At 37.6% G+C, this 26976-nt stretch overlaps 1 protein-coding gene across 1 annotated transcript in view; it reads right to left on the bottom strand.

The window, feature by feature from the left end:
• Positions 1–547: 547 nt before the first annotated feature.
• The window catches only part of map1sa (microtubule-associated protein 1Sa), a 31915-nt gene continuing 5486 nt past the window's right edge, over positions 548–26976 (bottom strand). The window contains exons 2-7 of the mRNA XM_052124542.1: positions 22139–22240; positions 8542–8624; positions 7605–7745; positions 4250–7472; positions 3459–3667; positions 548–2493 (exon numbers count right to left, since the gene is read on the bottom strand). Of these exons, the coding sequence (XP_051980502.1) occupies positions 2338–2493; positions 3459–3667; positions 4250–7472; positions 7605–7745; positions 8542–8624; positions 22139–22240 (3914 nt within the window). The 3' untranslated portion in view covers positions 548–2337. The remainder of the gene's footprint in view (positions 2494–3458; positions 3668–4249; positions 7473–7604; positions 7746–8541; positions 8625–22138; positions 22241–26976) is intronic.

Consider the following 26976-nt stretch of genomic DNA (forward strand, 5'->3'; position numbering starts at 1 on the left):
TACTGTAAATATCAAATTATTACCATAACATATATCATGGTATTTAAATGGTTATCTAATTTACATTAAATAATAGTAACATGGCACATGTCCAAAAACCATGACAGTATATGGTACATGCAATCTCCAGAAACTGAATGAATCAGTGATTGAAAGCAAAATGAACAGTTACTAAATAACAGTCTTCTTGGAACACCCCAACCAATCTCGACCAATCAGATTCAAGCACCAAAATAACTTGTATAATAAGAAACTTTACTGCAATGTCACTTACTGATACTGTTTCAGTTTGAAGCGAAGGACAAATTAAGAGAAAACATTTTAAAGGAGCTCATTTTTATTATTACACTAATTAACAATCCATTATGTTTTGAAGTAGAGAATTACATTTTCAGAAAAGGACCTTAAATCTGAGCAAAACTCAATTATAGACTTTACATCAGACTTCAAAATGTCTGGTTTTCCAAAGGACTTCCACCCTTTATCCCACCTATAAGCCACTATAGCACAAGAAGAAGAAATAAAGACCAAACTGTGTTTATCCTTAATTTATCAACTTTATTTGACAAGAAAATACGCAAAATGTTCAGAATTCAGTACTGACACATTTAAGCATGTTAGTGACATTTAACACAAGCATGCTAAGATATTTGTCATTTTCTTTTTTGGCTGATTTCTTCTTATAATGAAAAACAAAAATACATGTAAACAAAACAAAAACAATGCTTCTAAAACATACTTGTACCACGGAAAATGTTCTGGGCTCAGACTTGAAAAAGTGCAACTTTTGAATAAGTAATTATTTGTTCCGTTTCATAAAGGTCCACACAAAAAAGAAAATATTTCGCTGAGCATGGCTTCACCTGCCAACCACAAAAAACATTGTATTTTTTGGAGTGCATGGCAGCAATTTCTATAATAATGTACACACTGAAAACATAAAATAAAATAAGATAACAGGTGATCAACAAAAAGCTCAAATCAAGTGTCTGCTGCTTTAGTGTTTGTCGATTGACGGTCGAACAATAAGGTATTCATCTTTGTGCATTTATTACATATTTTTAACAACAGGAGCCAAATAAATGGAAAAATACAAAGTGTTAAAAGTCTGTCTATGCCTAATAACCCTATTTTGCAGTCTTAATAAATGCAGAATTAGAAAGTTACCTGGCTTTCACAACATACAGTATATTTTCAAAAACAATCTTTATTTCTTCCTACATAGTGTCCGATTGCATTTGCTGCTCTGAAATAGAGCAATTCCTCATGATTTTCAGTTTGTCTCAAATCAATGATTTCATTTCCAAATAAATGTGCCTTAACTATAATTATACATTACTGAACAAGCAAACACAGACATGTTTGTCTAGCCTGTATTCCTGTTCATTCTTTGGTGAAGAAGATGGTTCAATTTGGTTGTAAAATCCATACATTTCATTTCCCTAATTTAACAGAAAAAAATGATAATTGTTGGTCCTGCTTACCCAATGAAAATATCCTTTTAATTCCAGATACACTGTTACAAAAAGTCAGAAATTACCTGCAAACAATGATCAATTTAGCTAATATAAAAGTGTTACATTTATAATTTCTGTACTGATCTTGGATCAATATTAATTTAGATGGTTGATCTTTCTGTTAAACCACTGTGACAAGACAAAATGTTTAAAATAATAATTCACGCTGTGATATATATAAGAAATTTACAAAGCCACTGAGTGTTAACATGGATGTCCAACTCGATCATTCTTTCCAAAGAACATAAAAAAAGGGGAAAATGTATATGCAAGTAATAATGTAGAAACACAAGAAATGGTAAATTGTTCAGATGAAACTTGGCCAACATGTCTGAACATCTACAAGATGCAACAAATGATACTACAATAACACAGGCAAATGTAAAATTACTTGAAATTTGAATACAAGTAAAAATACATGGCAATATTATCTAACCACTTCACACAAAATCCTTATCCTTTTAAGAAGCAGCACATAAGGATATTGAAGGAATAGTTCACCCCTATTATTTACCCTCATATCGTTCCAAACTTTGAAGAATGTACTGGTCGCAGTCATACAAGTTTGGGAAGACAAGAGAGTGAATGAACTTTTTTATCAGTAATTCATTAGGAATAGTTCACCAAAAATTCAAACATTGTGACTTCCACTCTAGTTAGTTAGCATTCAAGTCTTCTGTGTTCCAAACCACTGATAAATAGAAATTCTTCATCCTGCTTCTCAATATAACCCCTCTCACAGTGAAGAAATTGAGAGAAAACATGTAGCAAATTGTTTCGCAGGTCAACAGATGTGCTCTAGTGAAAGGCAGGGGTGAGTTTAAAACTCCACTTTACATGCTGGGAAGGTCTCGTCCTGCATGGCCACAGTGCTGTTGCTGCCCAGTACTGTGATTCCCAGATCTTTATGGCGCTCATGGGTCTCCTGGTACCAGTCATGCATAGTCAGCGAATCAAAGGTGGGGATCAGGGTCACCTGTGAGTTCAGGGTAAATCGCTGTTAAATAACTGATTAAGTGATCAAAGTGTGTAAACAGTCAATCTTAAGAGTGACTGCCAAGCTCTGCTGAGACTGGAGTAGGGCTGCACGTTTTGGACAAAAAGTCATATTGCGATTATGTTTTTAAAATACTGCAATTGCAATTTGAACTGCGATTATGATCATAATGTTTTCACCATTTCATTTAATTATATTTTATTATATTTAATTTAGAAAAACATTAAATTATAGTAACTAAATATTTGATATAGATTTATTATATGTATGTTCCTTCCTTTTCATTTTGTTGGATGTTGGTAATATTAGTTCCGCTTTCACTTGTTTCCAGGGGGAGTGTAATAAGTGCAACACGCTCTCTCGTGAGGTAAACAAATGACAGGAGAATGAAGAGCGCATGTTTCTGGACTCTACAGGTGTAACTGTTAATGCTGTTTGCTCAGCAATCATTTAATAAAGATGTTTGAATTATACTCATCTTGTATTCCGCATTATTATTATATCTTTGCCTTGTGGAGACTGAGATGCTGCTACCACAGATAATAAAAAGCGTTTCACGCAGTATGCGCCAGTTTAGTGTAAATAAAACATTTAGCGCACGTAAGCAAACGGAACCGAACTCAGAGCACTTCTGTTACTCCAAGCATGAGCGGGAGTTGTGGAGCACAGAACTGCTCTGAAAACACTGTATCTATGCTCTAACTTAATATAGACTGAACAGAGCAGCTCAAATAATATACATTTATTTAATTGAATAGCAGCCCTTTGCAATTTAATAATCGCACAAGGTCATATTGCGGTTTCGATTTTATTTCAGTTCATTGTGCAGCCCTAGACTGGAGCATGTTAAAAAGTAGCAAAATCTCATGGTAGAGATTCCTAGATATTTTTCAGAAAGCTCTGTTAGGGCAGATTGAAGAACTGCACCACCTCACAACACTAACCTGCACATCTGGCCAGGATGCTTTCCCCTCTAAAAGAGAGTCTAGAATAGATCTCATGACGTTTTCATTGTGTGGCTCATCTCCACTAATTATATAGCAGGATGAGCGCAGGCGCCGGAAAAACTCCACATCGACAGTGGGAGCTGCTGCACCAGAGGGCAAATATGCCAGGTCCAAATAGACGGATACTGAACTTGATATAGCAGAACCTGCACAGAAAAAAAAACAACGGAGAGAAAAGTGGGTAAGATTGGAAAAACACCCAAGTTGGACGCAAACTCTAGTCACACCGTGGATAAGTACCACCATGTCGGAGCACACTGGAGCACTTCAATACCAATTCTCACATTTTACTCCAGGTACAATTATACACATTACAAGTGATATTTTAGTTCTGAAACTAAAAATGTATTGTTCAATATACAAATGAAATTTGTATAAAATACTCGGAGCACAAGACGTATCAGCATACAGAAAATGTTACTTTGGCCTGTGTCTCTGTGGTGCTAAAAAATATTGCAATGTTTGCTAGAGCTGCCTAACTCCCCACACACAACAAGATTGACTCAACCAATGGCATGGCTATCTGGGTGTGACTTTGTTTTACGGCAGGCAGGAGGAGAAATCAGGAAAGTTGTTTGAAAACAATAGTTTTTAGTCAAATAATTGATGCAATAAAAATAGCTTTAATTTGGCTTGGCAACAAAGAAATGATAAATTAATCACTTTCTAAAGGCACTGTATTGATTCACTCTTTTCACACATTTCTGGAAGAACACACAAGGACTCACTGGAAGTGAACTTTAAAGGTGCTGGTCTAGATCCACTGATGGCACTGCGGGACGCAGACCTGGAGTCCAAACTAGTTGTTGCACGAATGGTTCCACTGGCGGATACTTGAAGAGCAGCCTTTGTCTTCCCGCTCACTGTTATGATATTTGTAGATGCCATCTTCATTGATGCAGTTGCTGTTTTCTTGGCCTTTGCAGTTAAATTTTTGGAAGATCTGCTTTGACCATCAGCCTCTGGATCGGCCATGCAGGCACCAGGCTGAGGTGGCAGTGGAGGTAAATCCTTCATTGGAGCAGGTGGAGGGTCTGCAGAGTCTTGGTGGGAGTCACGGTGGAATGAATGATTGCTGGGATGGTCATGAGGATGGTGTGGTGGAAACATCTCACCAATGTCCTCATCCGATTCTAAGTCCTCGCTAATGGAAGGACACTCTACAGTTGCTGGTGGGACATCAGAATCAGAAACAGAGATCAGAGAGGCACTAACAGAGGAGGTTGGGGTCTCTTGACCTTCCAATGACTGATGATCACTATTATTGCATTGGTGGGGTAGTCTAACTGGCTCCTGAGAAAGGTCAGGACTTGGGTCTGCCATCCCAGGAGACTGTCCATGTTGGTTATCTGGAGATTTATGATGCTTGAACTCACAAGGTGAAACCAGGCACAGATCAACATCATGTGGAAACATATCGATCTGTGGTCCAAAGATATTGTTCTCTGATCCATCATATGTGTGATGACTATTGTGTGTTGTTTTTAAGGGTAGCGACATATTCATTGAGTCATGGTCTGATAAATGTCCATTAGCGAATGCCACATTACCCATCTCCTCTTTTGGTGAGTGACAAACAGGCACTTGTTCAAAGGAAACCGAAAAGGAATCATCTACTTCAGTGGAGTGTGGAGAGCCAACTTCCGCAGGAAAGGATGTAATACTTGGAGAGGCATCAGGCAAAGTATCTTTAAGAGACATTGATGAGAGTAAGCTTGATTGTCTGTCTTGTGAGGATATGGAGCTGTTTTCCAAATTGATTTTAGAGCAACCTCCCATAGAGGTCTTGTGGGATCCCATCTGATTGTCCACACTGAGATCAGACATCCTGATACTTACACCACCATCGTCACCAGAGATCTGAGCAGCATGATCAGGGGAAAGAGTAAAAGGGGTATGTCCTGCACCGTTCTTTCCAGAGTCTGTAGGAGAAACCAACTCCAGAGTTTTTTCATCAGAGCTAGCACAGATATCCTCTTTTAGGCATTCATCAAGATCTGTTGGCGAGAGATCAAAATTGAGACTTTTCTCACTCTTTGGAGTCTTTGTAAGAGGCGAGGGAGTTCCAACAGCATTATTTGAACCAGAAAGCCCATCCATACTCCGAAACTTCTCTGGACTTTCGTCAATCCCTATCTTAGAGCCATTCACCTGCGAATCACCTTCAGTTCTTGAATTCAAATGGTTGCCTTCAATATCCTGCATTGGCTCATTCTCAATCCTCAACTTTTCCAATTCTGCAGTAATATCATCAGGTGTAGATGTCTTTAACCGATCTGCAACTCCTTCATGTGAGGATTTCACATTGTCAGGCTCTTTTTTGTTTGACTTTGGCTTCCCTTTAATAAAAGCATCCTTTTTAGGGACTATCAAATCTTTCTTTAGTGAACCATTCTTCCCCATTGACTTTCTAGACTCTGCATTGCCTAGCAAATTTCCAGTGGCTTTCTTAACATCCTTCCCAAGAGTTTTAGTTGTTTTTTTGTCTTCTGGTTTGACTTCTTTCTTAATCTCCCTTTTTAATTCAGGTTTAATATCTTTCTTGGGCTTGGTACCAAGATCCTTTTTCAAGGGTTCTTTCTTTTTTTCAACATTCTCTTCTTTCTTTAAAACACTAGTTGATGGCCTGTCCTCTTTTTTCTTAACTTCCTTCTCATCTTTAGCAGGTTCTTTCCTTGTGACTTGCTTTTCAGGCTTAGGAGGTCTTTGTTTGTCATCATCTTTTGGCTTTGCTTTTTCCTCAACCTCTTTCCCTTCTTTTGGAACAGTATCATTAGTGAGCTTGGTCTTCGTTTTAGTGTCTTGCTTTTTCAAATCTACTTTGCTTACCTTGTCTTTGAACGAGGCACTAACAGGTCTAGGTTCTTTGGAAATACTCTTAAGACTTTCTTTGCTCTCCGCATGCTTTGGCTGTTTACCCAATTTTGATGCCTCAAGGTCCACTAAACTAACCACAGGGTGCTTGAGGAAGTCTAGATGTTTTAGCTTCTCCAACCCTTCAAAGATCTTGGATTCAGGTGTGCACCCAGGAAACAGAACGCGAATGATCTTTTCTCGAGGATTAGATGGATGCCATACCAACAGAGCACATATGGAAACCATGCAGGTTAGAGGGATTTCTGAGCTTTTCACACTAGGCCAGGTTTTCAAGAAAGCCTCTAGTTCTTTGCTTCCTTTGACTGGATTGAGTACATAAAGCTCTAGTCGACCTACTCCCATCTTCTGGAAGAGAATAGCTGGCTCAATAGCTGGGCCAGTTGAGCGACTGAGCTGTTCTGGAGAAATCGACAACCTTTCTAAATGCTGTAATGTTAGTGCAACCTGATCACAACTTCGAAGGACCCTGGGGTCACTCTGAAATGTTTTGAGTCTTTCTGAAGCGTTGAGGAATACAACTCCTATTTCTGGAGATATCAGATTCTTCTGCCAATCGTCATTGATCTGAGATCCAGCGGACAACTCCTCTTCCAGTTCAGCCACTTTTCTGTGAAGTAGGCTGTTTATACCAGGTAGATTATCCACACCAACATGGGTGAGCAATACGGAGTCAACTCGGTCTAGATGTCTCACCAGTTTCCAGAAACAGGAACGTGAATCCGACCCCCCATTGACTAAGACATTGAAACCATTAACAGCAAAGAAGGCACTGTCACCTCTACCTCCAGGAAACACATAGCAGCAGGGATGGGACAGTTTCAGGAAGCCCACTGTACTGGGCGGCACAAGCATATTGAATGGTGACTGAGGTTCGAGAGACTCTGAAAGATACTCCGTGAACTCTTGAAGGCCCTCCATCTCTGGCAGAACTAACAAAGGGTTGGTTTTAATTTCGATAAACTCTTGCAAATTATGCTTTTCTAACTGAGAATTTTTCCACATCCCAGTTTTGGAGCAGCTCAGAGTTATCTTAGCTTTTTTAGTAGGGTCTGCAGAGCTCAGAAGATCTCCAATCTATTTCAGGGAAAAAATAATTTATGATAATATTAAATCTTCGGAGCATGTAACAAACATTAATGTATTTTTTAGTATTGAAAAGGGCAAACAAATTCAGCAGAAATAAAATAAGACAAATAATGGACTGACCTCTTCATCTGCAAATATGTGTATGAAGTCATTCAGTGAAAAAGACCCTGTTTGTAACACAAGGTCACCTGTCTCTTCAACACACTGTCCAGCGAGAATTAGCAGCTTATGAAGAGACGTATCAGATATGAGACGACAAATCTATGGAAATAAAGGGAAGCATGAAAAAGTACTACAAAAATAATATACCAGTCTAATACTCTTCATACATTTGTTAGGAAAGAACTACAAAGGATAATGAACAGTTCTGGGATAGGGTATACATGTGTAAATTGTTTAAAGGATATGAGACCCATATTTAACAGTGTGGATGGATAAATGTACAGTATATCATAACAGTTTTTTGCATTATAAAATCAAATATAAATCTGCCTTCAGTTAAGGATGAAAATTAGAAATACTCTCTGAAGTCCTTTCCAGACGGAATTAGTTTTCCTTTTCCTTATTTTTTAACAAAACCTTGTTATCAAGGTAAAAACAAATGTATCTTTCTAGGTAAAATTGCACAGTTGGCAGTTCAAGTACTGCTGATATTCCATTCAAAATAAACAACAGAGCCACTGTAAGTAGCAGCATCATGTTTGACCCTCACCTTAATTCCACCTCTGAATTATATACAAAAATGTTATATATATACTTTTATGATGTAAGATATAATTATAAGTATACATAAAGACACAAGTCTTAGGTCAATGCATTGCGCATCCATATCAGATGATCTTTCGTAACGCCCACATCCACACAATTGGCACTCCCACCTTAGAAATAAATACAGATCACAATCTCTTCCAAATCAGTACATGAAATCAGACATCCCATGTTAAGAATAACAAGAGCGTCTTTTAAAAACCTAATCCCATCCAAAGAGTGCTCAAGTATTTATATATCTTGATCTTCTTCAGTGTGCTGCAAATTAAGAGAGCACTTGGAGACTCACCTCTGAACAAACTAAAGCATGAGATGGGTTCACTATCACCTGGGTCTCGAGTACATCTCCAATGTGCTGCAGTGTCTTCTGACCTGTGAATAGAGAAGATCAGTGTGGTCATCCTAAAAATTAATAAACCTAAAAAGGGGTCAAAACTGAAAAGGAACAAAGTTACAAACAGGGGCCCCTGGACAGGCTCTTAGTCTCCCAATAATAATGGCACAAATGCAAAAATATAATTAGTAAATAATATGTGCTACAGATAGTTTGAAAAGGGAAGTACAGAGAATGTTGCCAAATTGATTGTCACTGGGAAACTCTGATCCATTAATTGGATTATGGCACACAGGACAGTGTAGCAACTGGAGTTAAATTTGGCCCATCACTGGTTTATCCAGTGAGACAATCAGGGTCATAGCAACAAATGTTGGAACCCAGGCAAAGAAATAGTTTAGGGCCCCTTAATAAATTATACATGTATACATTTACGGGTTCTTTTGTTTTCCAAATCACCATAAGATGTCTGAAATGAGGAGTGCCAGGTTGTTCAATCTTACCCATGACATTACTGCTCTCAGGTAGTCTTAGCAAGTTGCTAACTGACATTAAAGGGATAGTTCACTCATAAATGAAAATTCTCTCATAATTTACTCACCCTTATGCCATCCCAAATGTGTATGAATTTCTTCTGCTGAAATTAGTTGTGTTTAAGTGAACGATCACTTAAACACAAGGTTCCAAAATGTACTTACAATATTACAACTAATTCTGATATTTATAATTAATTTATTATAAATATATTAGCCAAATGTATTTATGTCCCTATGACTGGAATTATTTAACTTTTTTTTGTTTTGTATATCAGTGACAAAAAACACAGGTGTAACTGCACCTTGTCATTATTTATTTTCTCACATATTCTTTTAGTGGCTTAATATGAGGAATATTCCTCACGCTCTGAAGAGGGGAAAAAAAAAAAAAAAAAAAAACTTTAGACATCATAGAAAACGCCTAATGGCAGATTTTCCACGGAGGTAAAGGCTGCTTGAAGATGCGCAAGTCCAGGAAGTTCTCTTTAACAAACAGTATGATTTGGATCATACACTTCACTTTATTTAGCAAGGGTCAGATTATTGTTACAGTTCAATGTAAAGCATATTAAGTTGTTAATAATGTTACTGGCCAACTGGTTGGTATTTCTGATTCGTTTATTCACCAAAAGGCATTTTTCGTTTGCAATTGGTGCATGATGAGTGTTAATTTTTAAGCCTGTTTACATGGATATCTAACAAATATTTAGTCAAGTAGCTACATTAACTTTTCTTCTTTAAAATATTGTAAATGATCTGCTACATCTCGCTCTTTCTCTGCTCCATTCTCTTTAGATCGTCTGATTTCGGCTTTCTGTAGATACATTAACAGAACAATGAATGCACATTACAAGCTGAACTTTTTGATACAAAACCGGACTGGAAAACCAGACCACTTTAGTTTTTGTTTTAGGGTGGGGGAAGGGAGTGGTCGGGAGGACTAGATTACGGGAAGGTAGATTACAGAGGATTTCCCCATTTTTACGTATGGATAACTGAGAATTGCAACTATTTATTCTTATCAATAGCATTTTATTACTATATATAATGTTTTCATGATAATATCATGAGCTGCTTTTTTTCAAGCCAGGGCTATCAACTGGCCAGCATGGGCCAATAGCCTCGGACCTTGAGCCACGAGACCAAAATCGATTTGCGTTCCCACCATGGGGCAAATAGCCCCACAGCGTTGCCCTAAAACCCGCCATTAACACGTCGCCCTGGTGCCAATGTTTCCCGAACCTGTACCATTGTGTGCTGTATATACACAACCTGGAAAGTTGGCATTGACCCCGGCTTACAGCATTATCCCCAGTCCGACACCCCTGGAGATAATCAGAACTCATGGCCTGAAGGCAACCACTTCCGCAGCATACAGTGGTCCATAAAAGTATTTGGACTCAAGTCACACTTTAACATTTCTGAATGTCACTGTATTAAGCTAGAGGTTTTCAAAGTGTGGAGCACGCCCCTGCCTCATTCTCAAATCACTTTAACACATTCAAATTAGTTGCGCTAACAATACACGCAAGACCCACTGAAATTTGAATGCCAATTGTTTTATATTTTAAAACTTAACGAACTTCCTTTTGACTTGTGTCTAAACACTTTTGGGGCCACAATATATACGCATTGATAACGTTTATTGTTCATGAAGTAAAGGTTATACTTCCTCACATTTTTATAATTTGTGGTGAGAATATCACTTTGAGGCTATAAATTAGGAAGAACAGGATGTTGAATAGGTCACAAAAAGGATGTTTAAGACTGGCTGCATTACATGTTCCTGTCTTTTCTGAAAACAATGAGCAAACCTCAGCTAGGGGTAATTTCAGTTTTCAGCTTTGCAGCATGAAGAGCTGAAAACACATGGAAGGAAGCACCTCTTCATGTATGCAAGCGCACAGCTATGACAACATGTTTGCAAGCATTTATCATTTACAGAAAAGATTTGAGAAACAATATCCAGTGATCCAGACTACAATATAAGAGCGGTGTAGTGCAATTTCATACCATCTACCCCATAGTATGTGCAGAAAACATGATCCAGTAATATTGCATTGTGCCAAAAGGATGTATTTGTTAAAAAAAATACTTCAGTTGCTGGCCTTCACCGCCACTTTTCTCTTCTGTAGCAGACATTCCCCTGCCCGCCATCTAAAAAATGGCAAACTACTGTGACAGAGACAGCCCATGAGTGAGACAAATATATGGAAATATATGGCAGATGGAGATAAGGTAATAGCCCCATTTTATTGATGACATATTTGGGTATTTTGAGAGCTGATTAACAGAATCATCCGTGGTCATTCTACCTAGGGTCAGATCCGAAATCTACTGACAGTCTTGTCAATGGATTGTGCACATTATGACTGGGCATTGGTACAGATATCCTGGTTTGATTTGATTCCAATTCACATGCTCTTTAATTAAATTCATTTAAGATACAATTTAATTCGGTTATGATTCAAATAGGTTATAATGTTATAATGTACACTTTGCTGACATATGAAAGAAATTCTTCAGGACATAATAGTATTGGGCACTTAACCATGTAACATTAAAAAAAAATGCAGTCCCCACCACCAAATCTTTATAATGGTACAAAGAACAGACTCTTGCACAAGCATACACAACACAAGCTTGACATGTTGTTCGAAGTGTGCGTAAATACGGATGGGGGTTTAATCTGAGCTCTAAATGGCACTGGGCTTCAGAACATACTTGTGGGACCAGCTGCCCTCTTAATCTAAATAGACAAACAGAACAAAGCTGCCTCTATAAATATATATATATATAAAAAAAAAAATAAAGGGTGTTTCTGCCCTCTAAATTTTCTGACACTGATCCCCCAATCCAGGTTAATAACATGTTTGAAAATTCTCTGATCTTTAATTATATAGAAGAAAATGGAAACCAGTGTTTGTCATGGGAATTTGTCACGTACTGTCAATTTCTTGATACCCAGGTATATCTGCACGATTATGACAAATGAAAAAATTGTGATTATTAGGGACCAAGTCCCTATGGGCTAGCCAAAATGCATGTATGCATGTTACTTGGGGTAATTATTCTCGTTTATTAAATATGAGAGAGCACATGTGGCCAACGTTTCAGAGGTTGGTTCAGTCTCTGTTGTGGATGTAACCCGATCCTTCCGACGGGTGAACATCCGTAAAGCCGCGGGTCCAGACGGCATTCCGGGCCGTCTCAGAGCGTGCACGAACCAACTGGCTGGTGTTTTTACGGATATTTTCAACCTTTCCCTCTCCCTGTCTGTAGTCCCCACATGCTTCAAAAAGTCCAGCATTGTGCCTGTACCAAAGCAATCAAAAATCACTTGTTTTTGAATCTACATTGCATCTACACTACACACTGCTCTCTCCCACATGGAAAAAAGGAACACATATGTGAGAATGCTGTTTGTAGACTACAGCTCAGCATTCAACACCGTAGTGCCCTCCAAGCTTGATGTGAAACTCCGGGCTCTGGGCTTAAACAGCTTGCTGTGCAGCTGGATCCTGGACTTCCTGTCAGGCAGACGTCAGGTGGTTAGAATGGGCAGCAACATCTCATCACTGACCCTCAACACTGGAGCCCCGCAGGGCTGTGTTCTCAGCCCACTCCTGTATTCCCTGTACACACATGTCTGTGTGGAAACACATAACTCCAATGCCATCATTAAGTTTGCTGACGATACAATGGTGGTAGGTCTGATCACTCACAATGATGAAACATTGAAACACACTCTGACATGCTGGTGTCAGGAGCACAACCTCTACCTCAACGTCAGTAAGACCAAGGAGCTTGTAGTGGACTTCAGGAGGAAAGACAGAGATCACAGCCCCATCACCATCAATTGACCACTGGTGGAGAGAGTCAACAGCTTCAAGTTCCTCTGTGTCCACATCACTGAGGAACTCACATGGTCCGTCCACACTGAGGCCATTATGAAGAAGGCTCACCAGCGCCTCATCTTCCTGAGACGGCTGAGGAAGTTTGGAATGAACCACCACATCCTCACACGGTTCTACACCAGCACTGTAGAGAGCATCCTGACTGGCTGCATCACCGCCTGGTACAGCAACAGCACTATCCTAAACTCCAAAACCCTGCAAAGGGTGGTGTGAACAGCCAGACACATCAGAGGTGAGCTTCCCTCCCTCCAGGACATATATAACTGGCGGTGTGTGAAAAAAGCTAGGAGGATCATCAGAGACTCCAGCCACCCGAGTCATGGGCTGCTCTCACTGCTACCATCAGGCAGGCGGTATCGCAGCATCAGGACCCGCACCAGCCGACTACATGACAGCTTCTTCCCCCAAACAATCAGACTTTTGAACACTTGATCTCTCACGATCAACAATCAGCACTGCAATTTATTAATCTATAATCTCACACTTCTCTTCACAATTTAACTACTGTATATATTTTTTTTATATACTTTTTATTTTATGTGCATTCTATATTGTGTGTATTGTTTATTGTACATTGTATATAATTATTGTGTAAGTATGTGCACATTTGATATGTAAATTGTGTTGTGTAAGTATGTTGTTTACTGTAATTGGTATATGTCTCGTCACTGTCATGACTGCTATGTTGCTGGGAACTGCACACAAGACTTTCACCTACTGTTGCACTTGTGTATATGGTTGTGTGACAATACAATTATTTGATTGATTTGAAACACAAATTGTTGGAAATAGCATATGGTTACTTACAGAACAGCATTGCGATTAAAACAAGCCCAAATACAATCTAGCACAGTGTACAGATATAGAAATAATTCTCAGTGACGTGAGATGGCTAAAAACACTAGTTGTAATGTGCTTGTTGTATTTCACATGTTGAGAATTTTCTAAAATTATGACTCCTGACTATTCGATCTGAATGAGCTTGCACATTCCCATTATGATTGTTGTGTTCACATTTCATAAGTTAAACAGTGGAACTGTCACAGATGAGTGCTATAACGTGTTTGTCGTGAACCTCTGCAGACAGTGTGTGAATCAGAGCATTGCAAGTCCGCTTCAGAAGCAGTTATACAGGTGCATAAAGTGAAATATTTCAAGCCTTTTTTGTTGTAATCTTGATGATTATGGCTTACAGCTCATGGAAATCAAAAATCCAATTTCCAAAATCCAATTTCCATGAGCTGTAAGCCGCAATCATCGACATTACATCTCATATATTCTAGTTTCATTACACAGTGAAATATCTCAAGCCTATTTTGTTGTATTTTAAGATGTACCTGTATTGATGTGCTCTTCATGAGCTGCACTCAGTGCGGTCCATGGTGCGGTTTAGAGAGTTACTCAAATGCACTGTTCATTTTCATATTTGGACAGTAAAATGTGAAACATTAAGAGAACATGGGGTGGATTTTAAACCGTTTCTCTACTTCAGAGAAAACATTGCCATTATACTATCCACTGACTTCTAACATGAAAAAAGGTAATTTATTAAGAAATATTTAACAAGTCCTTTTTTTTCAGCACTAACTTCAGCTTTTTATTTCCATCCTGTTTCTTTTTTGTTTTTTTGCAATTATGTAAATAATAAAATTATCATTAATTATGTTTAAGTGCCAGAGCTTGACCGGACCATATTTATAAAAGTCTTTTACACATATTTCCTTTAAGTAGGCCTACAACACAAGCAAGTTTACTTTTCAAAATTTACAGAGTTCAGAGAAAAGTACTGAAAGATCAGCCCCTATCTGGATGTATCGGCTCTGATACATCCATTATGCTCGCCCAAACAAAAGATGATGCTTTTCTACTCATTAAGCAGAAAAAGTGTTGAATAAAGGACTTCTTCAATCGTACCCTCTACTCCTCCTCACTAATGGCTGATCACAGACCCCTCATTGTACAAGGCAAATCAAAACACACAAAGTTTGGGCTCCCTGTGATCTAAAGAGCACAAATCAGAAAAAAATCTGAAATAACACAAAGACAAATGTCTTAGTAAATTTGTGGTGCACTGAAAGGCTGTGTTGTTTTCAGTGCCGGAAGGTTTACAGACACTCAAAGGCCCGTCTATGAGGCGACTCATGAAAAGAACAGTTGGAGCCACAGGGAAAGTTCAGTTTAGTGGAACTATTTTACATGCAGTTGAGAGTCCAAGTAAGGTGGGTCCAATGACAAAAATCTAATTTTAGAGCTGGAAAATGTAATCTCTTCGCATGACAACGCTCACTCACCTGAACCACTGTCAAAAGTGAAATCACACAAGAGAGACCCAGCGTGTTCTTGACAGAGACAGCCAGAGAAAATAATAGTTTTGAGATTTAAACTTCATCAGATTCAAATTGGTTTTGTATCTGTATGCATAGTATAAAATAATGCATTGGCAATGTACACTTAGTTTATCTTCCCAATAAAGCTTGATATAAATTCAATCTGCCTATTTGATCCTATTATTACAAAAACGGCAGAAGGTTTTATGGTATGTAAACATATTAAAGATTTATACTTCAAAAATGTGTCTAATTAAGTCTATACACAATTTTGAAATTCAAATAAATGATGACAACCCAATTGTTGCAAGTTCTTTGAGACAAAGTATAAAGTAAATATATTTATAATTATATTTTAATGTTTGTTTTGATATACCATGTCCCACGATTACTTGCAAATAATAAAAGGAAACCGTGCAAGAGTGACAATTTTATAAACAAGAGCTGAATATCGGATAACTGCTTTTAACACATATCATGGTTCAGCTATGGCTACTGTGGTAAAATCATGGTTAATTTTCATAAGGAAAGCAAACCGTATCGCGAGGGAAAGCGAAACTTTTTGTGAGGGAACGCAAACTATTGCAAGGGAACGCATACCATTTTGTGATTGTAACACGGTTGGCGGGCTGAACCATCAAAATAATAGTTTAATGAAAACTTAAACAAAAGACACAGGGGTAGTGTGTCGTAGCCACCCATATCTTCTTCCTGAACACAAAAAAAGATTGATTGAATTCAGGAAGTATCAGAGGCAATCCTTGAAATGGTCGTAATACAAGAGTCGCACAGCGATTGGGCCAGCCCTGTAGTTCTGGTACCGAAGAGCGACGGCTTGGTCCGGTTCGGTGTTGACTACCAGAAAGATAATGCGGTGTCCAAATTTGACGCTTATTGCAATGGAATGCAAACTATTGCGAGAGAACGCATACCTTTTTGGGAGGAAACATAAAAGCTTTTTGTGAGGGGACTCAAACCATTTCAAAAGAAACACCAACTATTGCGAGGGAACAAAAACGTTTGTGAGGAAATCTGGGGTTCCACTTGGGTCATGGGCAGATGCATCCACAGGCTAATAAAATTGCAGTGATTGCAGCTTGCCTGACACACAAGACCAAAAAGGAGGTAAGGCAGTATTTGGGGCTGGTTTGCTACTACCGCAGGTTTGTGCCTAGCTATTCTGATGTAACCAGTCCTTACTAAAAAAGGAGGCTCCCAATTCGGTGCAGTGGACAGAGTCGTGCCGACAGGCTTTCCTTAAGGTAAAGCCTGAACGTTGTTGGGGGCCACGGTTACATGCACCTGACTTCTCTCTCCCCTTTATTCTGCAGACAGATGCATCTGACAGTGAAACTAAAGTGAGGGAACGCAAACTTTTGCATGGAAACAAAAACATCAGTGTGAGGGAACTCGCACACAGTGTTTTAATGCAAACATTTGAGAGGGAACGCAAAGCATATTGCAAGGTAATGCAGTGTATTGTGTGGGAATGCATTACTATTTCAGAAAAGGGGTAGTGCTCATGAGTCATGACATGTAAGAACCATAGGCTCAAGGGGACCCAGGTTCAAGTCTCGCTTGGGTCATGTCCAGTTCCAAATTGACCCCTCTCTCCTTCAGTTTTTTGCCACCCTTAACTGTCCTTTAAAATAAAACAGAAAAAGCCAAAAACTAAAACTTACATTTGCTCCAGGTCCTATAAGGTTCTCCATAATGTGGCAAAGTGCAACCATAATTAACTCTGCCACGCATTGTGTCTAACAAACACCTCTTTATAGAAAGTTCTTAAATAAAAATGTCAAAATGAAAACATGACACTTCTAGTTTCTCAACAAAGACAGACCCACTTCTTCACAAACATTAGTTGCAATTTTCTCAGAGCCATGAGACCGGCAGCTGGTCACTAATATAAGAGCCATTTTGAGCCAATGTAATCCTCACTGTAAGTCAGCAACTGTAAGACAAACACAGTAAAGCGGCCAAATTTTGCATGCAGGTGTCAAGTTGACTGCAAACTAGCTGTACTGAACAGGCCATTTGTGTGTTAACTGCATTTCACAAACAAGGAAATATAAACTCAAGTTAGCTAACATGAGAATTAACTTGTCATGACAAGATCTGTTAGGCCAGGGCTGAAACTGTTCTCTCTAGTCATGTGTAAGGATGAAAGTTCCAATCAGAAATTCGCCTCCAACCAACAGTCACTCAAACTCAGAGTCCGAACAATGCTTACTGCACATCACATGTTAGGATGAAAAATTTAAGGCCATAAAGAAATATAAAAGACACATTAGCAGGGGTCTGAGCATGCTCTTGGGTGCCATGAGTTCAACTGGTAAAGATGATTTGGGGCTGGATAATTTCAGCTGTTCTATCAGCTGTTGGCCCACCCTACTCCACTTTTTTAATTGGAAGGGTTATTTTGCAAGGATATACTGGTTTTGTATTCACAATACTCTCATTTCCATCCAAGTTCTGAATTTAATTTAGGTAAAAAAACTAATTTAATATAATAAAAACAGCGAACAACAGCGTTCATATCCCATGTGTTCAATATGTTAAAAGTCACTTATAGGGAAATTGGCACAAAATAGAAATGGATTATATACTGTTACGCATAGACAAAACATTCTGACAAACTTGGATCGGTATCGGCTCTGATACTGAAGCTTTTAGACAGATCGGGTATCGGTCCAATGAGCCGATCCAAATCCGATACTGTGTGTTAGTCATGTTTGATACTGTCAAACTCAAAACAATGACATAAAAGAACCATAAAACAAAATTAAATTAGTTCATATGACTCGTGCATTTAATTCAAAGCCACTTGAAGATGTGCACAAGCTCTGTGAATCACAAAAAGCTGTTTAATAAATAAATATATAGTATGCAGCGCATTAGTGAATAGCGCTGCTCCGTTTACACACACATTCGAGGATATTTTTATCCTTCACGTAGGTGCGCAACATTTGAGCACTACTCAGGAACAACATCTCAGATGTAGATGCTCAAAAGTTCGGTTCACTTATAATATGCATTTAGGACGGCACCGGAGGTGAATTTTTAACAGAATTTGAATAAGAAGCGAATAAAACTACTGTGAACTTGCCTACAAACAGACACACTTACAGGACTTCCTGGAGAGTTCAGAATGTCAAAATAGAAGCGTGAGGGTTTAAAAGTTAAAGGTGCACGATTGAGATATATTACTATATATTACAATTATTTGTTTAAAAATTATATTTCAGTTGAATGGGTTCCAAAAAATAACTGTGTGAATGAAGTGGACTGATATCTTACAACTAAACTGAACAAAAAAAAGAAGAGATCTGAATCCTTTAAAGTCCAGATACAAGATTAAAAAATAAAATTAAAACAGCTTTTCTACTGAAGACTTGAAGACTGGAATTACTGTTAATTTTGCTGCTACATTATCCAGTATACTAGAAATAATAAAGTGTTTCTTAATAAGCTTCACATTTATATTGAAATAATGTGTAGTTAGAGGTTTGTGTTTATTTACATATTAAAGAGTTCCACACAGTAATGTAAAGATATTCTGAACTGATTATGCCAAAAAAACAACACTGATATCGGAACCGGATCGGCCGATACTGAGATTTCCAATATCAGAATTGGAAGAGAAAATGTGGTAATGGTGCATCCCTAATAAATAGTAGCCAATCACTCTGATAACTGACCTTGGATCTGACATTTCAAAACAACCAGAGCAATATTTTACATGCTATGCAATGATATTGGTCCGCTAGTTAGCAAATTACTTGTTTAGGGAAAGTAATGTAACTTTTTTCATGCACATAGAGTAGTTTGCGCATGTCTTCCTAAAAAAATAATTTTCTAGGTCTAATTTTTATCCATCCGTCATAGTTTATGCACTTATTTATAAAAAAAATAAAATAAATAAATATATATACATATATTTTTTTTTTTGCCAATTCCTTTTTTTCCTCAGTAATTGGTTTTTCATTATGGGTTATGGAAAAAAATATTTTCTGAGTTTATTTGGTTAATGTGTTTCCATTGCTGTTTTTGTGCATGTCTTTTAAAGAATAACTTTTTCCCCTGCATTTCTACATAAATGTGTTTCCATCGCAGTTTGAGCACATTCTTTTTACTGATAAAAAACTGTATCCACCTCAAGCGTGCGTAAACATTTATGCAAATCATGCATTTTGGTCATTTTATTTGTCATTCAGCATTTGTTATGCGACATTCCACAATTTGCATTAAAATATGTGGATAGAAACCCAGCTTCAGATCCATGAAATAATACAACATGGAGTAACGGGCTGCACATTTAGTTGAATAAATAATTGAGATTACAATAACAGCTGCCACAATTAACTAAAAATGACAAGTCCGTTGTATTCTTGCCATGTAAAGGCTAATTTAATAAAAAATAAAGTTTTCAATTTGCTAAGAGGGCCAAAGTGAGGTTGACTCTAAAAGCTGCAAAGTGAGGCTGTAACAATAATAAATGAATTCAGGGCAAAGTAAAGAATATGGCATGCAGATGACCCACATAAAATAAGTATTTTAATGTCAATTCTATTCTTTGAAATTACAATTACTATTTCAAAGAAAATAATCGACAAATATGATTTTTAGAAAATCGTGCAACACAAGAGTTTCAACATATATGAGCATGACAACATAGAATCTGCAGCAGAAGTTTTTCACAGAATTGGGTTCTTAATTCTCAAGTTTACACATCTCTTCCCCTTCCTTTTTTATTTAATAAACACTTTCAATAATAAACTGCTTTCAGGCAGCTACCAATAAGAGTGTAGTTCACTCAGCTTTGTGTTTAAATGTAGGGGTGCGCAGATCCGATATTCAGTCCAATCGCGTTTCAGGAGGAGGAAAAACTCGGACTTGGAAACACTGGCGTCACGTGAACAGTAGCTAGAACGTGAGTGATAGATAGGTGAGACCTGTCAGCTGAGTGGAGTTATTTTAAACTCAAGGAAGAAAAAAAAACAAAGCCGAGTGCAATTTATGCAACGCAAGCATTTCAAGAGGTGGCAGCGGCGTTGGAAACTTCAACACCACAAACTTGATTAAACACTTGCAGAAGCATCATGGAAAGGAGTATGTTGAATTTATCCAGCAACGAGTGCCAAGAAGAAAAGTGTGCCGCAAGAACAAACATTGCTGGAAACAATTCAGAAGCGTGAAAAACTCCCCCAAACAGCAACGAAGCAAAGCTGATAACGGACAAAGTGATTGACTTTATTGTGCTGGATGACCAACCCCTTTCTGTTGTTGAGAATATGGGTTTTCGACGCTTAAATGGAGTATTTGGAGCCTCGCTCCATGATGCCAAACCGGCATTTCATCTCCGACACGGCTGTCCCAAATAAGTACAAGCAGGTGTGTGAATTCATTTAAAAATGTTTAGAAAATGTTGCCATGATTAGCTTCACAACTGACATGGAGCTCAGACGTGTGTCCTATGTCATTACTAAGCCTGACTGCACAGTGAATAGACTCAAGCTTTAATTTGCAAAAAGCAGTGCTGCACGCTAAACACTTTCGTGGCTCACACACAGGAGAGTCCATCGCTGTAGCAACGGAAAATTGAGAAGAGTAAAGTCCACGTAATTTTAATAGACAATGCTAGTAACGTAATAAAAGCAATGGATCGCCTTTGAGTTCCCAGTTTGGGATGCTTCACGCATACCCTGCAACTTATTGTGAACGAGGGACTGCTAGCACAGTGCAGAATAAGTGATGCACTGGTTATAGGCAGAAAGATCGTGGGTCACTTCAAGCACTCAACACTTGCCTATTCATGCTTGGAGGACAGTCAAGTGGAGCTGAATATGCCCCCCAAGCGTCTGCATCAAGATGTACGAACGAGGTGGAACAGTACCTAGAATATGATCGAGAGCCTCATTGCACAGAAACGGGCCCTCTGTGCATACACAGCAGAATACGACCTAAAAACTGTTGTCAGTGATCAGAGTCAGTGTTTTTTGTGACAGTTTTAAGGTGAGGCAGCTACTGCTCTCTTTTGTCTTAGGGGAAAACTTATATTTTTGTTTACATTGCAAGTAAGTATCTTTTCATACTGGAATTTCATACTGTTTTATACAGGTGTTTTACAGTTCAAATATTTTAATTATTGTACTGTGTTCTACTGTACTGTATAATGGAGACACTATTATTTTTTATGTTTTTATTTATTTTAAGTTATGGTTCACAATAGAGGTATTACTACATTGAGTGGTGAGTTACATCCAGTATATGACTTTAATTATAATTCTTTAAATTTGCACTTTAAATTTCATTTTGAATGTTTGAATTGTGCTGACTAATTAAAAATGCTGCAACAAGTTCTGTTTGGAAAATGTAAATAAAAATGAAGCAGCAGTATTGCACAACTGAGTCATGTTGTGGGCTACTTTATTTCTTCCTTTAGGGGAGTAGAACGTTTGTTGCACTGTTTGAGCATGATGCTTTTTAGATGGATGGGTTAAGCATAGTGCATTCTCCTGACAAATGTGTTATTAACAGCTTAATTGTTTAAGAGGGAGTAAATGATGGTAGTGTATCCATATCGGCAGATACTCAAGGTTGTGGTATCGGAATTGGTATCGGACATGAAAAAATAGTATCGAGCCACCCCTATTTAAATCCATTCCACACAATTCCGAAGATTTCCCCCTAAAATTTAAGAAAAGCCTAAAAAAAGATTTTGTCTGGGCCTGCATACGAGTACACATAACGTATATTTTTTAATTCTTACCTTTGAGGTCCTCTGAGAAGAATGCAGAATGCCTTGAAATAAAGAGCTTGAGTTGTTCATCTAGGTTGCAGGTGGTCAGGTCAACATCCCAAGAGCGTATACCTACAAAAAGATAAATCCAGAGCAGTCAGACTGCAACCAGCACAAGCAAAGGGTCAAATATTCATGGGCCGCATTCACTGTCCAACTCAACATACTGCCTTTATGTCCTTTCGCTAACAAACAGCAGTCTGTGTTTATGTAATCTAGGAGTCTTAGACAACAATATCATATTACCATCTGGTTGTAAGGGAAGTTTTTAGTTTATGGTACTAATTCTGACATACATCCAAGGTCCAAGTAACACTCATCAAAGGCTAAATGAGAGTAAAATTGTCTTTGGCAAGAAATACTCACCACTTGGCCAGTAACTTTATTAGGAACTGCAACATAATACATGGCTTAAAACAAGTATTGTGAGAACAATACGGTCAGATCCTCGCTCAAGTAAGTGACATAAGCCAATTCAAATCTAACCATATACTACGGAAAACAATTATTGCACGTCTTCTAACAGCTTTTACCTCAGTGGAAGATTTACCATTAGACATTTTTAGAGGATGGACTTTTCTATAGGTTTTAATGGTGGTTTTATATTTATGAGTAAAATAAGGTTTCTGGTTAACATTAATTAAATACACTTTTACATTTTGTTTTAGAAAATAAATCACACACAGTCAAACCTCAAACAATCATTGAAGCCACTTTGTTTTTTTTAAAAACACACATTGCTATCACAATGCAAATTAAGGACTACAACTACCATATGCATGTGAGCTACGTGCTTCACAAAATTAGGACTGTTGTTGTCCTATTTAGCGATGGGTTAGCAACTTGCATTTTTAAAAGACACAATGGTTTCAAAAGCCACGATTGAGGTTTGACTGTGTGCAATTTGTGTTCTAAAACAAAACATGAAAAAAAAATGTACCAAGCATTTTTCACCATAGATCCGTTTTTACTCCCTATTCTAAAAATACATAGGAAATTCTTGAGTAAAACCATGGTGAACTGGCCTTCAGGGTTTGTCTGCAAATTGACATAACAGCTGAACAGCTCTATGGTCATAAGAATAAAAATATATCTCTTAAAAAACACAAAATACAGTTTTATGGATGGTAGGAAGTGTAAATGGCTGGTAGCCTAAACTTTCACATGGTAGATGTGGCAATAAGTTTGTTTTGTACACTGCATGCAACCCTATAAAATCAACAACGTTTTTGGAGCATGACCTAAACTGATTAAATAAGTACACTTTTTATCAGACTCTAGCAAACAGATTCACTCCATTTGAACAAGAGACAGTGTGAATCTGTTCGCCAGACACTGATAGAAAGCATCTGATTCAACTTCCTGCTAAGAACAGTTTCTGTCTCTTGGCAAGAAACAACTGGGTGAACTTCAGGTTTCAGGAGTTTGAAACTATGACCACATTAGAAGAATGAGAAAATAGTTTAAAAGAATAGCCGACCAAAAAATGCATCTTCCTGCTTTTGGAATCCTGATTCGATCCATCTTTGTTCTTTGGACACAAATAAACCCATAGAGATGCACAGCAGGAAGGGGTTAAGCACAATCCAAAAAGAAACAAAAAGCTCTTTACCAGAGTCAAAATAAGATGACCTCTTTTAACCACTGACTCATACAGAAGAACCCCACTACTACAGCAATGACTTCATGATTCTCAGATGTTGCTGAAATACATCAGAATATCAGTACACGTTCAGAGAGTTACATCATTAAATTAATTTAAACCAGATTACTGGCAGCGGTTATGAAAGTGTCAAATGTGTTGACTGATTGTCAAGAATAAGCAGCACTGTTTGAGTTACAAGACAAGCCCAAATCACAAATAAGACACTTATGATCAGATTGAGATAAAATATTTCTTATTTTGGCCGTCTGTTAAACTGCAATTTAACCCTCTCACCATCATGGTGCCTGAGCCAGTACCTAATCTACACCGTTTGATTTATTTCCCATTAGAGGGGTCATGAAATAAAAATGTCTTTGATATTTTGACATATAACTGATAACTGTACTCTAAAAACATACTGTAAATTTCAGAACTCAAATGTGTCATCACAAGGCATTGCTCACTTGTATTTTCACATCACACAAAATGTGCCATCGCACCCTTGGCCCCACCCACTGGCGCTCAGTTTGCGCAAGACAGACCGGCCTTGTGTGGCTAACTGTTCCTGAAAATTAAAGGGGACCCATCTGGACTATTTTGAATTCGTTTTGTACATAAATGTGACGAGGAGAGCGTGGATCAGCCCAATCAGCTGGGAGAGGGATAAAGAGGAGCTGGGGACGCCAGTTCGAGAGAGAGATGCATGCAGAAGTCTTGTGTTTTGTGTTATGCTGGAAAGCATTTTTATGTTGTGTTTTGTTCATTTGTGTCATTAAAAGTTTACATTGACTGCTCAGCCAGTTCTCACCTCCTCCTCGCCATCCTGTGAACCTTTTTCAATAAACATGCACCAGACAGACATCAATGATCGCTGTCATGTTTAAAGACGCGGTGTCAAGTTACAACTCTGAAGAGGAGATGCTATTCTCTTTCATTTGGCTGCTGCCTCTTGTTTTGAGCACAAACACATCATAGATGCGTTTTTCCCCACATCTGCAGTATTTTTAATTGTTGGTGAATATAAAAATGAACTAGATGGATGACTTTGACTGTTTCGATGCATTTCCACACGCACTAGGGTTGCACCGGTATGAGATTTTCACGGTATGATAGCCATCTCAGAAAATATCACGGTTTCACGGTATACGGTATTACACAATTAGCATTATCAGTGAAAACAGAAGGGTTATTTATTTATTTATTTTTGAGCAAACATTTTATTATAATTGAAACTTGAAACCATTTATTTTATTGAAGTATGTGTAAAAAAAATTTGAAAAATAAATAGAAAAAATAAGAAAGCTAACAGAATTGTATTAATAAATCGAATTATAAACATGATAAAAATGTAACTATAACATGTTATATAACTATAGCATGTTAGTTTACATGTTAAATGAACTACTAAATGAAAAATAACATCAGCTGTGTGAGCTTTTAAAGTAATGTCCTATGATTATTAATAATTAACATGTACTGCTCCTGTCTGTATCTTTAACTCTGTGTTTCTCAACTGGTTTTGCTTCAGGACAGATTTTACATTGGAAATCAAGTGTTGACCTGCCACAGATTAAAAATAACCTGTATTTAATGTATCCTGGGTCGCATTTCCTTTTATGTTGCATAGTTTTGTTCATGGTTTTCCAGTACAAGGACATGCATCAAATGTCAAAAACATTTAAAAATTTAAGAACATATTTACTTGTATGAGCCCATTATTATCAAATTTTTTACCTAATATTCCATTTTTATACACATATTATATGAAGGAAAGGCTCCTCATTACCATAGTTAGGTCAGTATGCTAGTCTTAAATAATAGTAATAATAATAATAAATTATTGCATTTATGAAAAATGAATACTGAAACACATCTTGAAACTTTAACTACAACTGCCACTGTTGATATAAAATGAGGTCTAATAGATTCTACTTTTAGATTATTTCATATGAAACCATTACATTTTGTCAAAATATAACAGTTACTTTTACTCATGTAAAATCCTTAAACAAATTTGTAGAGGTGATGTGTGCAATTATTAATATTTTAACTATTTTGGTAAAGGGGCCACATCGGCTTTAAGTAGTGCATGGGGGGCCACATTGCATTCCTTCTGAGATACAATGTTCTGCATTGATTTGGTTATATCTTTTAAGCCCAGAAATAGTTGTGTACTAAATTTTCTGAAGTGTATCTGTGACTAATGGGACTATTCTGCTATTGCCTAAAGTATTGTATTGCTCTACAAATGTAGATACTTTTCTATCAGGCATTAAAAAAACTGAATAAAGGCTGAGCTTATAAATTGATTTGACCATCTCTACTTCCCTGTTAATGTATTATTCAATTTAACAATCTCTACATCAGGGGTCTGTTTAAATAAAATAAAAATAATAATAATTTATAGAACTTTTAATATTTGTCGCAAAGTGGACGAGTTTACTTATTTGTTTCTAAAACATTACCCGTTTACATGCTAAAAGAGTCATGATGCGGGTCTCCAGGATGGTTTGACTTTCAGCACACAACTGAATAACACAGACTGCATGAATATGATAAATGATTACTGCAAGAGTTAGATTAATATACTGGTGCAAAGGGACTTCAACATTTCTAAATTGCACAAATAAAAAATACATTTACATATTCGTCTCTGGCTAGATTTTGCTCGCATGTCAATGATGCTGAGATCTACTTTTATATTTAATTTAATCACTGAGAAGGTTTACCTGCAAAATAGCACCAAACATCACAAGCTGCCTCAAGAATGGACACAGAGTAGCCGAATAACACTTTTCCTTGAGCAGAATATTGCACTACAGGTCGCTAAATTAAATTTGTTCAAGGGGGAAAGCGAGATAGAAAAAGCGCACTAGCGTGCATGGTTGCCAGATTGCACAAGTAAGTATTACATTAGGCAGAATATTTCCAATTTGCACAATTATATATCTCAAACTGGGGGTTATGCATCTCTTATCTGGCAACACTGAGCATGTTAAACGCTTGTGGAGATGCATTAGGTCCCAATGCAAGTTAACTGAAATTTCAAAAAACGATAAATGAGCCGCAGCCCACATTATACCATGTGGAGTGCCTGATCCAGCCCGCGGGCCATATATTGCTTTAGCTGTTTGCGAGATTATCATTAAATCTGCCTCGGCAG

The sequence above is a fragment of the Xyrauchen texanus genome, chromosome 50 (assembly GCF_025860055.1).
Source record: "Xyrauchen texanus isolate HMW12.3.18 chromosome 50, RBS_HiC_50CHRs, whole genome shotgun sequence".
Lineage (NCBI taxonomy): Eukaryota > Metazoa > Chordata > Actinopteri > Cypriniformes > Catostomidae > Xyrauchen > Xyrauchen texanus.